At 48.0% G+C, this 13670-nt stretch overlaps 1 protein-coding gene across 1 annotated transcript; it reads right to left on the bottom strand.

Moving 5' to 3' along the window:
• Positions 1-1101: 1101 nt before the first annotated feature.
• On the bottom strand, positions 1102-2030 carry LOC120686472 (probable E3 ubiquitin-protein ligase ATL44). The gene has a single exon (XM_039968703.1). The coding sequence runs from the start codon at positions 1904-1906 to the stop codon at positions 1316-1318; it is 591 nt and encodes a 196-aa protein (XP_039824637.1). The 5' UTR covers positions 1907-2030; the 3' UTR covers positions 1102-1315.
• Positions 2031-13670: the final 11640 nt, after the last annotated feature.

Below are 13670 nucleotides of genomic sequence, written 5' to 3' on the forward strand. Positions count from 1 at the left end.
AGATACATGTGGGTAGAGTTTGTTCCAAATAGCAAATATAAAGCACACCACCCCTTGTCTAATGCCAGCTATATCAAACTCTACTGACAGTAGACAAATTTTCCCTCTGGCGATACGATCGATGATAAGCAAAGCCGGACGGGCATGCGGCGGCCCACGCTGCGCCCATGGGACTCCTATATCTCTTCCGAAAGATGAATAAACAATTTATTTATAAAGCCTATTAAGACCCGACTCAGCTGATGGCCCATAAATTAACATCTCAAAAAATATTAAACCAATAAATATTGAACTAGCATCTCAAAAATATTGAACCAATATCTAAAAAATGTTGAACTAGCATCTCAAAAATGTTGAACCAATTTTTAAAATGTTGAACAAATATTTTTTCTTTCATCTTCTTCTCCGGTGCCAGCGGCTGGCGGCGGCGCGGGGTGCGGGCGGCGCATGTGGCCAGCGGGGGCGCAGCCTGCGGCGGTGCGCGTGGCCGGCCGGGGCGTGCGGCGCCGGTTGGGGGCGCGTGGCCCGCGCGGGGCCGGCGGGGGCGAGCGGCGCGGGCGCCGTGCGGGAGGATCTGGAGAGAGAAGGAGTGAGGGAGAGAGAAAGTTAGGATTTGATTGGATTCAAAAGCTATAATTATTTATACGGATCTTAAATATTGGAAAGTGGATATGAAAAAATTTTGTGGAAGATATATAGAATTTACATACACCCATCCGCCCCGTACGGCAAGTACGCACTGCCCATGCCCATGGGCCGTTGACATCGAGCGCCGCGCGCACTCCCTCACACTGGTGTCCGTACGTGCGTACGCACACGTCACGGACCGAACTTGTGAGCAGGGCGAATCGTACAGTGACCGAAATATCGCATCCCATCCCCACCATGCCGGCCACGATGCGATCAAAGCGACGCGACCGCCGCCATCTCCACCCCCGTGGATTCCATGATGATCCATCTCTCTAGTACAAAAGCGCCGTCCTAATCAATCTGTCGATGCTCTTTTTCTTTCTTTCTTTCTCTTTCTCGAGTGCTTTTTCCTATCGTACATCTGCAGTTAACCGCGAGGAACCAAAATGAACATGTTCTTGCCACATATAGTTAAGAAAGCCTTTTTAACTTGGTATTCACAGATCGGGTTAAAATGTCCCAAGCGGACGTACAAGCGATGGACTGAATCACCATTGCACACTGTACAGCTTCAGCAATCCATCAGTGATCGTGGCAGGAAGGAGGGGATTTCAGAGCGCGTATGTACGTGCACGGTGTGGAGTATGTACAAGGTGTTGGTGCCCGTGGACGGGCGCTCGCCAGCCTACGGCACCGACGTCCGGCAAGGGCCGCGCTCGACGACGACGGTGGCGGAGTACTCTGGCCCCGCGGGGGCCGCCTGCGCCGACGCGCAGCAACGGGGAGGATCCGCCGGCGCCAGCAGCACGAGCGCGCTGCGGCAGGAGGGGCACGTGGAGGTGCAGAGGAGCCAGGTGTCGACGCAGGCCGCGTGGAAGGCGTGGCCGCACGGCGGGAGCGCGCGGACCTCGTCCCCGCGCGCGAACTCGGCGAGGCAGATGGCGCACTCCGGCCGCTCCCCGCCGTCGCCCCCCGCCCCCTCGAACGGCACGGTCGGCAGCTTCCGCAGCGCCTCCTTCTCCACCCCCTTGCGCGCCGCCGGCGGCGGCATTGCCGCCCCGCCGCCGGGCCCTGCGTCGACGGAGTAGGCCGAGGGGTTGCACAGCCGCGAGCACCGCGCGACGAAGGCGAGCCCGACGACGCAGAGCAGGAAGCAGAGCACGGCGGCGAGGATGAGGAACGTGTCCGTGTGGACGCCCACGGACGACGCCGCCGCCGCCGGCGTCGCGGCGGCCACCGCGGCCAGGCGCTCGACGGAGGCCAGGAGGCGCCGCATGCTCGGTGGGAGTAGTGGGGCGCGGCGGGAAGAAGCGGGGACAGTTTAGGTAAGTGTCCAGTGGAGTGGAGTTGAAGTGGAGCTCTCTGTTGGGCTGGTGGAGGTGGAAGGAGGCCAGAGTCTGGCGCCGGGGGCTGCGTTTTTATAGCGCGTCCGAGGAGACGGCGATAGCCGATAGTGCAGCACCGGGTACGAGGATAATAACGATAATTCACAAGCAAGCAGCTCCACGAAGCGGAAGTGTCACTCTCCAGTCTCCAGCAATTCTTCTCGGAAAATTCCGTGGCATCGTTCATTGCTCCTCCCATTTCCGGGGTCCCTTTTGCCACCCTTTTTTTCTGCAATTCTGCTGCAACTGGACGCGGGTCCTTTTCTAGATTAGTCGTGAGCAGGTTTTCCTATCCGACTGAACCGGCGCCCACCGGTTCCGGTTTACCGGACTAGTTTGACCGGTTACCGGTAGAAATCGGTCAAATTTAAATTTGAATTTAAAAAACTCAGTTCAACCGGTTTGATCGGTTTACCGGCCGGTTTGATCGGTTTGAATTCAAATCCAAATTTAAAATCGCATGTGTAACTGGTTTGGACCGGTATACCGGCCGGTTTACCAAGTGGGTCTTAAACTCTTAATGGGCCGTGTCATTTTTTTCTTTTTTGTTTTAATTTTAAATGCCCGAAAAGTATGTTAAACGAACGAATTTTTGAGAAAATTTGACACCATTAAATTCGTCGCACCTTGAAGTATTTTTAGGAATTTTTAAGATTTTTTTTATTTTTTTGAATTCAAATTTAAATTTTGAATTTGGGCCGGTTTGGTACCGGCCCAAACCGGAACCGGACCGGACCGGTTTGACCGGTAACCTATCAAACCGGACCGGTTTCCACCGGTAAGGTGAACCCTGGGCGTGGGGAGCTGAACCCTTGGCCGGGGCCGAGCAGTCCCCGTCCGAGGTGCGGTTCAGGTACAGCCGTCGACCTAGGAAACGAGCGTGACGCACAGCATCCACGCGACTACGCAGAGCTTGCGCCCACCACCACATCGGCATTGCTTTCTTCCCCGGCGAAAAAAGGGCGGTGGGCGCCTCGCGCCGCGCCGCCGAATCGTGCGGCCGCGCGTGCTCGCCGCGGCCTAAAACCCTGACCAGCGTCGACGAGGGCACCCGCCGGCCCGGCTCGCCGAGTGCGCGCCGTACGCGCGGGTGGGCACGGGGCACCGTGTTTTCCTCGTTCCCCTGGCGCGGGATCGCGCGCGGCGCGGGGATCAGGCCGGCGGGCGGCAAGTTGGTTGGAAAGCGGAGCCGGGGAGAGGCGGGGCGACGGGACTGGGGCACACGATCGAGTGCTTAGTGCGCGCGCTCTCCATCACGTTTCTGTCTTGTCCTTCTGTCAGCCACTGACCCGTTATCTACTACTAGTAGAGTGCCCGTGCGTTGCCACGGCGGCGTAAAATATTGATGCGAAATATATATATATATACTAAATAACAATAAATAACAAGCATTGTTCTAATTTATGATTTTCAGAGGTGTATATGTCGACAGAAAGAACATAATTCTGTAATTCAAACATGCTACCAAAAACAGGGAAATAACTTAGACCTAGAAAATACTATTTTCATGGCTACAAGCAACTTTAGTCTTAATATTCCTTGCACTGGCCAAGTATCTGTAATTTCTAGCTAGAGGAAAAGCCAAATCACCAGTATGGTCATCAAATCGGTGTGTGATTCCATGGACCAAATTCATTAATAATTATACCTTTCCATGCTTCAACTAATTTTTGAAAACCACATACATGCTGGTTACCTGACAATAGCTCAGTCTTAAACTGGTGTAAACTAAACTTCTGTTGAAATGAAATAAAGTGACAGCAGTTGTAGCATAATAGCTTCTCAAATTAAATCTTTCGATCACCACTCGAGGCCAATGGTTATTGGCTTATCTCAAACTGCACATGTTAAGGACAAGAATTGAACTCTATTCAAATCAGAATAAAGAGGGAGAGAGGGGATAACATGCTGCTCTGATATCATACAGGTAGTGATGAAGCATGTTTGAGCCAAAAAAGAAAGTCCAAATATGTGAACATAGAGCAGTACTTTTAACACCTTGGTACCACATAGGATATGAGTCACAAATCATGGGTCTACTATTATATTTAGTAGTACTGGATGGCTGGCCAAAACTACCAATAGACAAACAAAATGACAGAAGTTATATGCTACGGTTCCATATAGTGAGTGAATGGTCATCCTAAGAATTGAAGTTTTTTTATGTTCATGCGATTATGAGAACTAATCTATGCATACCAAGATATTCACCTAACTATGGAAAAAAGAGAATCAGCACAGCCTGAAATTAACAGTAATAGAAGAAATGATTTTCAGTAATCTATTAGAACAGCTGAAGAAATCAGAAAAGCAGCAGCACTCACCAATAGTGCAAGTGAGATATAGGCTGGTGAGCTTGTTGTACTTGAGGGCAAGGAGTTAAGCCTCAAATCCAGGTTGGGATGGTGACAACCTTCCAAAGCAAGAGCTTCGATGTCTAAAAAACCGATCACCTTGCAAAAACTACAGAGAATTAGTAAAAGCATATTCACCCTTATATGTAGAAATAGTAAAAGCATATTCAACCACGCTGGCGCTCCGCCACTTGCGCCGCCGTTCTTGCCTCTGCCGCTTGCCCACGCCCATGCTTTACCTTTGTTGAATGGAACTGTAAGAAAAAGTTAAACAAACTTACAATTGTTGCACCTATAATTGTAGATAGTATTAGTTTTTTTTAAAAAAAATCAGAGAGCTGTGTACGCACAAATCACATAATCATGGTGGGGCAACTTCAGTTTGAGATTTCATCAGAAGTAGCAATCAATAAAAATAGCTTAAGTAGGATATGTACAGAGCAATCATCAGCCGTAGTTGATTCACCATGCTTGGCATATGTTTTTCCATTCTAATTGTCAGTTACCTAATTATGATGAAAGACCCTATAGATCATCAAGCTAAGGTCCAGCGTGACAAGTGAACTCATCAGGCTCGCTCTGTGGCACCATCGATCTTGTGCTGAAAAATGAAGACTTCGATCTTGTGCTGGAAAATGAAGACTGCTAGAAGAAAAATTCATCGGTGTTAGAAAAAAGTGGTAAGGCTGAAACTGAATCTGAAGTTCGCTCTGAAAGAGGCAACTGAAAAATGATAACCATAAACACAGAACAGAGATATATTTTCAGTGCCAGCCACCCAGCGATTGATTACAAACACCCTTTTATTTGTGCATCTAGACATGTTGTATCATCTGGTAGGATGCTAAGGATTGATTAATTGAAGATATGGCTGGGGCATACCTCGGGGCTATTATACGAATCCTCTTTTCTGCAATAGTTGTGGGCAGAATATGAGGGAGATAAGAGAGGAAGAATAAATCCAAAATATGATACCTAGGAGAAAGGCGGGGCGACAGTCGGCGGTGTTGTGCTATTTGGCCGCGTGAGCCAAAAGAGATGGTCGGTGGTCGTGCTCCTCCCCTATTCTTCTTCTCCCCCTTCAAACCTTGTTGTGTCAACGAGGTAGAACAAAATATAGGGTTAGGAGATAAAATTTCTCTGTGCATGTGGAAGAAGAGAGGGGAAGGGAGAGGGGAGAGAGGAGGGAGTGGAGGCTCACCGACAGTGAGGACTTGTGGGCAATGGGGTCATGGTAGTCACGACGGCTGGGAGGGAGAGGCGCAGCCATGCGGAGACGATGAGCGCAGCCGCGCTGTCGTGGTAGAATCGGCGACGGGGATCTGATAACGCTCGTGGATGGGGGAGCGGAAGTGAGTGGGTCGACCGGTCGAGTTTGGAGGCAGGTGGCGGCGTGCAAGGATGTGAGCGGACGCCGATGGGCCTATATCGGCGGGATTCGAGGACGAGGATACGGAGGAGTAACCGGGGGCGGTGCCGGAGTCGGGAGGCGGCGGCCGACGGGGCGCGCCGGTAGCGTAGGGCGTCGGCGGGGGAGGCGGAATACTGAAAGTCTGGAGCACGGCAGAGGGGGCGGCGGCGCGAGACGGACGTCGTGGTGGCGGTGCTGGAGGGAGGGGGCCGGAGGGCGAGGCGGGCGATACCGGCGCGGAGGCGGACAACGCTGCAGCGCGGGCGAGCGCGATGGTGGCGTGGGCGAGGGCCAGGCGGCGGCAGGGGATCTAGGATCGGTTTCCTTTTCTTCGAGGAGTCGAACAAGGTCATTGGGAGGTAGGTTTCTTTTGTTTCCATGATAGAACGTGCGGATGGGTGGGGGCTGGGGCGGTTTTTGTCAGAGGCGGACCGCTCGAGCGAGTCGGACGGGTGACGCACGAACCACTCACGCTTTAAAGGAGTAGAGACTGATCTCCATGTTAGTTCAGAATTCCCCGCGGCAATCATGGTGATTAGAAATCGAACAAAAGCCGGGGGGGGGCGGACAGGAGCAGGCAAGGGACAACGGAAAAAAAAGAGCAGGACCTCACCTGGCACTCACTCGCCTGCTGGTTAGCCCCGGGATCGGGCAGGGATAAGGTTGAGGGGCTGTTTGGTTTCACGCCTAAGGCGTCACAGCCTAACCTTAGGTGTGCCAAATATTTTTAGGTATATGTTTGGTGTTCTCCTAATGTTAGGCTGCCACACTTTCTTAGGCGCGAATACAGAAGTCCGTCACACAAAAATTCGCCGCAGGTGCAGCGCTCGATTCGGACGCCACACATGTGGCAAACTGGTAACCTTAGGCGTGGCGCCTTAGGTAAGAAATCAAACAGGCCCTGAAAATCCTCGGCTAGACAGCCACTCATCTCGTCCCCACGGTCAGCTCAGCAGCAGTAGTCACCGATCCATCCACTCACTGGGCTGTGGTTAACTGATTGGGCGGGGGTGATTGGTCTTTTGATTGGCGATTGACGCCTTTATCAGGCACGCTAATAAAAACACGGCCCAGCTGGGCGAAGTGCGAGTGGTGGTGGTACGGGGCACACACTGCACGGGCTGTGAGGGAGAGAGGGAGGTCAAGGAGCACTAGAGGGCAAGGGCCGGCCGCCGAGTGGGGAAGTTGGCGCCGCTTTATGTTCAAAAAACAAAAAACAAAAAAAAAGTTGGCGCCGCATCCTGCTCTTCGGCTGCCGTAGCGGTCAAGGTGGCCATCCATCACCTCGGCCCCGGGGCCGCTTTGGCTTTGGGCGGGGTTGCAGGTTGGGTTGGTGCCCGGATAGATTGGGATTGGGCGTCCTGGGTAGACGTTCTCCTTGCAGCGTCTCCACCACATAAGAATTTCCGAAGATAACTTTGACAATCTTGTATGGACCGGCGACCACTTGCCAAACTTATTGCTTTTTGTCCCAAGAGGCAGAATTGTCTTCCAAACCAGCTCACCAACTTGAAAAGATTTAGGCCTCACCTTTTTGTTATAAGCTCTAGCCACCCGAAGCTTGTACTTCTCAATTTCCTTCAAAGCTTGTAACCGCTTATCGCTTACTTCATCAATATTATCCATCATCAAGTCATGATAATCAACAGCGGAAATGTCATTTTATTTAGCCAATCTATAAGCGTCCAGATTTACCTCAACGGGTAAAACGGCCTCTTGACCATAAACAAGCTCAAAAGGAGTAACTTTAGTAGCACCATGTCTGGATATGCGATGAGCCCATAATGTTTCGGATAAAACCTCATGCCACCTCCTAGGATTCTCTTTTATCTTTTTCTTGATGAGCCTTATCCAAATTTTGTTACTAGACTCGGCCTGACCATTGGCCTGAGCATAATATGGAGATGAATTGAGTATCTTGATTTTGTAAGATTCGGCAAATTCTCGTACCTCCTTTGAAATAAATGATGAACTTTGATCCGTTGTCAAAGTTTGAAGAATGCCGAATCTATGAATAATATGCTCCGTAAGGAATTCAATTACCTCTCTATGTGTCATATTCTTCAAAGGTACCGCTTCGGTCCATTTAGTAAAATAATCTGTCGCCACCAACACGAAGCGATGCCCCTTTGAAGAAGAATGATTAATTTGACCAATGAAATCCAAACCCCATCCTCTGAATGGCCAAGGCTTAATGATAGAATGTAATAACGTAGCAGACACCAACTGAATATCACCAAACCGCTGACATTCCTCACATTCTTTATAATATCTAAAGCAATCCGAAATCATACTTGGCCAATAAAAACCGGCTCTCCTAAGCAACAACTTCATTTTAGGAGCCGATTGATGTGTACCACAGATGCCTTCATGCACTTCTCCCATAGCAACACGAGCCTGATCGGTACCCAAACACTTGAGAAGAACATCATCGGTGGTTCGACGATAAAACTCATTGTCAACCAAAATATATTTAAATGTCAAACGCCGAATATTTCTGTCTGCACCACGACTAGGATCCTTTAAATATGATACGATAGGCACCCTCCAATCTTGCCATTTGGCTTCAATTTTTTGATTAGAATTTTCGGCCGAATTGCTGTTCATGCCGCCCTCAGCGGTCAAACCGGTCTCTGGACCGGTCAGACCGGTCTCAGCGACCGGTCAGACCGGTTCGTCCAGAACTAGCGACTCGGCTTTAATTCGCATCAGCTTTCTAATGTTGAAATATTTCTTCGTCACATTATAGTCTGATGCTTGTTGAGCCAGAGCATTAGTCTTTTTATTATATTCTCTTGGAATATGTCGAATCACAAATTCATCAAAGCAAGAGATAATATCAAGGCATTTACCAAGATATGCATTCAAAACTCTATTGTAATATTGGCATACCTTGGATACTTGCTGCACCACCAGAAGTGAATCACCAAAAGCTTCAACATGCTTCACGCCCATGGATTGCAAAAACTCCAAACCAAATAGAAGTGCCTCATACTCGACTTGATTGTTCGTGCAAAATTCTTCCAATCGGTTTGATAACTCAAAAACAGCACCATTTGGAGAGATAAAAACATTATCAATGCCAACTCCTCTTCCATCATCACAAACCGATCCATCAAAATATAATTTCCATGGTGTGCAAGTAATATAGCCGACTTCCAAATTATGCTCATCATTAATCCGATGTTCAACAATAAAATCTGCTATAATTTGCCCTTTTACGGATTTCAAAGATTCATAGGCCAAATCATATTCTACAAGTGCATAAGCCCACTTGTTGATTCTCCCGCTCAAAATCGGCTTTTGTAACATATGCTTAATAACACCGGCTTGACAAGTTACTATGCATGTACTAGATAACAAATAATCTCTCAACTTGGTACAAGCATAGTACAAAGATAAGTACAACTTTTCAATAAATGTATACATTGTTTCTGCATCAACAAGCCGTCAGCTCAAATAAGTAATAATGTACTCCTTTCCTTCAGTCTCTTGAGTCAAAACAACACCAATAATTTTATCTTCTGTAGCCACATAAAGCTTAAAAAGAACCTCTCTCTTGAGCGCCTTAAGCACCGGCGGTGAAGACAAATAATTCTTAATCTTCTCAAATGATTCTTGGTGTTCTGCCCCCCAAATAAATTCGACTTCATCTTTCAACCGAAGAATATGAGTAAAAAAATTAATCTTCCCTGACAAATTAAATATAAATCTTCTCAAGTAGTTCACCTTACCCAAGAATTTCTGCAAATCTTTCTTACAAGTTGGAGCCTCAACATGCTTCATGGCTTCAACTCGCTTTGGATCAATCTCTATGCCTTTCTCATGAATTATAAAGCCCAAAAATTTCCCGGCCGATACTCCAAAAGCACATTTAAGTGGATTCATCTCCAAACCATACCGACGCATCCTCTCGAGAGCCAATCTTAAATCAGCCAAATGATTACCCAAACCGGCCGATTTAATCACAATATCATCAATATAGACTTCTAATATAACACCAAGTAAATCATGGAAGATCAAATTCATAGCTCTTTGATAAGTAGTACCGGCATTTTTCAAACCAAAAGTCATGACAACCCGCTCAAACAAACCGATAAATCCAGGACATCTGAAGGCCGTTTTAGACATATCTTCTTCGGCCATAAATATTTGATTGTAACCAGCGTTACCATCAAGAAAACTAATAACACGATGTCCGGATGCTTCACTAATCAACATATCGGCAATAGGCATAGGATATTCATCTTTAGGAGTAACGTTATTAAGATTTCTGAAATCAATGCACACTCTAATCTTACCCGAATCTTTCTTCTCAATGGACACAATATTAGAGATCCACTCCGCATATCGACAAGACCGAATAAATCCAGCTTCTAACAAGCGATTAATTTCTTCTTTAATTCGGTCATTCATTGCAGGATTAAATCGTCTAGCAGGTTGTTTATAAGGTCTAAAACCGGCCTTAATCGGCAGCCGATGCTCAACCAAATCACGACTCAAACCAAGCATTTCAGAATAACTCCATGCAAAGCAATCCACATACTCTTTCAATAACTTTATTAAGTCGGCTTTATATTCAGCCGATAAATTTGCATTTACAAAAGTCGGCCTAGGAACACTACCATCTCCAATATCTACCTTTTCTAAAGGATCAGCCGACGTAAACCCTTGGCCTAACTTATCCATGTCTTCAGTGTCTTCAATGGCTTCGCACATATCGTTCATCTGTGACCGATAGTGCTCAATCCTCTACATCAACCAGTCTGCGTCAGACCGGTCTGACCGGTTAGACTGACCGGTCTGACCGGTCGGCTCTGTGCGCCGATCTGATATCCGGTCTGGACATCCGGTCTGACCGGTCTCGCCTGAGTTGCCTGCTGCACTCATTTTACTTGCAATAATGTAACCGATTCTCCATCGGCTTTAGAGTAGCATGCACGAACCCATCCTTGGTGCAACTGATCAGCTCGAAATTAGATAGATTCAACCCCGAGAGACATTTGATATCATCATGCACGCCAAGAGTGTTGGAATCGGCGATTGTAATCAAGGATGAAGTGTCACCATGGACCACTTCGATCTCATCGCCGATCCATTGAATGAGAATTTGATGCAAGGTAGAAGGCACACATTGATTGGCATGAATCCAATCACGTCCAAGTATTAAGTTGAAATTACCTTGCACCTCGGAGACGAAGAAAGCTGTTGCTAGCGTCTTGCTCCCCACGGTCAACTCCATGGAAGCCACCCCTTTAGCACCAATGAGATCGCCTCCACCCACACCGCTGACCGTCATGTTCGTCTTGATCAACTCTTCGTTCGTCCCTCCAAGCTTCTTGAATAATGAATAAGGCATCAAATTTACAATTGTCCCTCCATCAACAAGCATACGGGAAATCGGCCTTCCATTGATATGACCCCTCATGTAAAGAGCCTTCAAGTGGTTGTCCGATTCCTCGGGCTTCTGGAATATGGCCTCACGGGGCCCAAAATCCAGAAGAGCCGCTTCCTCCTCCTCCTCCGAAACAGCATAGTATTCCTCGAAGAAACGCATAACATTTATCTCCATGTTGCTGTGCGTCGGAGAAGCCTCATAGTCCACAAGTTCCTCATCAACCAAAGCTGCAGGAATTGCTGGAACTTCATCGCGTGAAGCCGAAGTATTAACTTCGGCCACCTGCTCGATAACAGGCTCGACCGGTCTGACCGGTTGCGCCTGGCGGTCAGACCGGTCTGCTGCACCGGTCAGACCGGTCACCTGGGGTGACTCAACCGGTACTGTTGACTACGCAGCAGGCTTGGCTCGCCACTCTTTCCCTTGAGGAACCATTGGCCGATATTTATTGAAGTGCTCATCCCTGAGTTTTTGGGCCTCTTGCTCCTTCTGCTCATGGCGCCTCAAGCGCTGTAACCTCCTCTTTTGTGAGTGGCTTAAACCCGGTGGGCACCACCTTGGTTGATGATACTTGCTCGCCGAGCTGCTGCTGCTGGCCTCATGATCATTGGCCAGCACTTGCTTCTGGGAATCTGTTTGAGCCGATTTTCCAAACACCATCGGCTCCTTTCCAACATTTTTGACCACCACATTCACATCACCAATTTTAACAACTTCATCGGTGGTGGTCTTCCCAAAATCTTCTTGCATCGGCTGAACCTCACCCTCCTTCTTTTTGATGCGATATTCCTGTTTCGGAGGATGAGATTGGACCGGCCTCTGTTGAGATCGGTCTGACTGGTCGGGCTGGACCGGTCTGACTATCGGGCTGGACCGGTCTGACCGGTGTAGCATGCTGCTGCTGACCAGATTGGCGCGTGCCCAATCGGTTATGCACCGGTGCCCTAGAGCCTTCCCCTTGATAATGCGGCGAATATGGCATGGGAAAACACTGCATCCAGACCCCTTCATGCTCCCACACTGGATTTGTAGCATTGGACGCCGGAGGCATACATGGCATGATAACATATGCCTTCTGGGGCGGGAACACATTGACAACATCACCTCGGCGCTTGCTGGGTCCTTCCCTCATTGGAGAACCACCTCGATGCGGGGGTGACCAAGCTCTCTTTTTTAATGGCCGATCCTATTGAACAGCCTTCGTGTACTTATTCAGAAGTTGACCAAAGGTTGGTTTCTGAATAGCAATCTTCCCCTGAACCTTCGGCTCATTCCGCTTCCAAATACCCACTTTTGGGGCGCTTGGGCTTGAAAGTCTTTGGTCGGCCCTGGGGCTGACTGGTCTGACCGGTCGGTGAAACTGGTTTGACCGGTCGGTCCTGGACAGCAGGCCGACTTGCCGCAGCGGAAGAACCCTCTTGCCACCCGAGCACTTGAGCTTTGACAGTAACTTTTATTAACTCCTTGCCATCAGGAGCCTTTTCCAGAACCACTTCTCTGACCAGAATCTTATCATTAACATTCTTCGGCCGCATTTCACCAATCACCACATTCTTGCCTTGTGCTCCTTTGGCTTGCTCCGGCCGAATCAGCACCTTTGCATTGCTCAGATCAATAGTATGTGTGTTGGTGTGAACAAGGAATGGCGTCTTGTCAACTTTCATTTCGAGAAAGATCAATCGTCCTTCATTCATGGCTGATTGAACCTGGCGACGGAATACATTACAATCATTAGTCGCATGAGAATGAGAGTTATGAAATTTATAATAAGCTCGCCGCTTTAACTCCTCAAGCGACGGTATAACATGAGTAATCTTAATATGCCCCAAACACAACAGTTTATCAAAAATGCGATCACATTTGGAAACATCAAATGTAAATTTCATCTCTTCTTTCCGACCCTTTTGAGTCGGCTTAAGTGATGCACAAGAAGTCGGTTTGGCCGTTGATGGCCAAACAAATTCGGCGGTGTAAACCTCATTATTCTCATCGGCCGAAGAATCGGAATCATATTCAACAACATGAGTATTAGACCGATGAGGCTTATATGCATCCTTGGAATTTTTAATTTTATACTCTAGGTTCATTGCCCGAAGTTGCAAAGCATTAAGATTAAAGTAATCAAACCCTTCGAGCTTTTCTTTCAAGTATGAACGCAAACCATGAAGAGCAACATCTACCAAATCCTTATCAGAAATTGACAAATTGAAGCATCGGTTTTTAACTTCTTTAAACCTCTTGAAGTAATCGGATACCGATTCATCTCTAGTTTGTTTAACCGATGTCAAATCTGTCAATTTCGCTTCATTATCCCAACTATAAAAGTGATCATGAAATTTTTGTTCTAATTCATTCTAAGAGCGGACCGAATTTGGGGGTAAAGCAGGGAACCAAGAAAAAGCAGTTCCAGTTAATGATAAAGAAAATAAGCGCACTCGCAAAGAGTTACTAGAACTAGCTTCACCCAATTGAGCAACATATTGACTTATCCC

Source organism: Panicum virgatum, chromosome 2K (genome assembly GCF_016808335.1).
Source record: "Panicum virgatum strain AP13 chromosome 2K, P.virgatum_v5, whole genome shotgun sequence".
In the NCBI taxonomy this organism is placed as follows: domain Eukaryota; kingdom Viridiplantae; phylum Streptophyta; class Magnoliopsida; order Poales; family Poaceae; genus Panicum; species Panicum virgatum.

Coding starts and splice junctions, on each gene's coding strand:
- LOC120686472 (XM_039968703.1), bottom strand. CDS start 1,906: ATGCGGCGCCTCCTGGCCTCCGTCGAGCGCCTGGCCGCGGTGGCCGCC.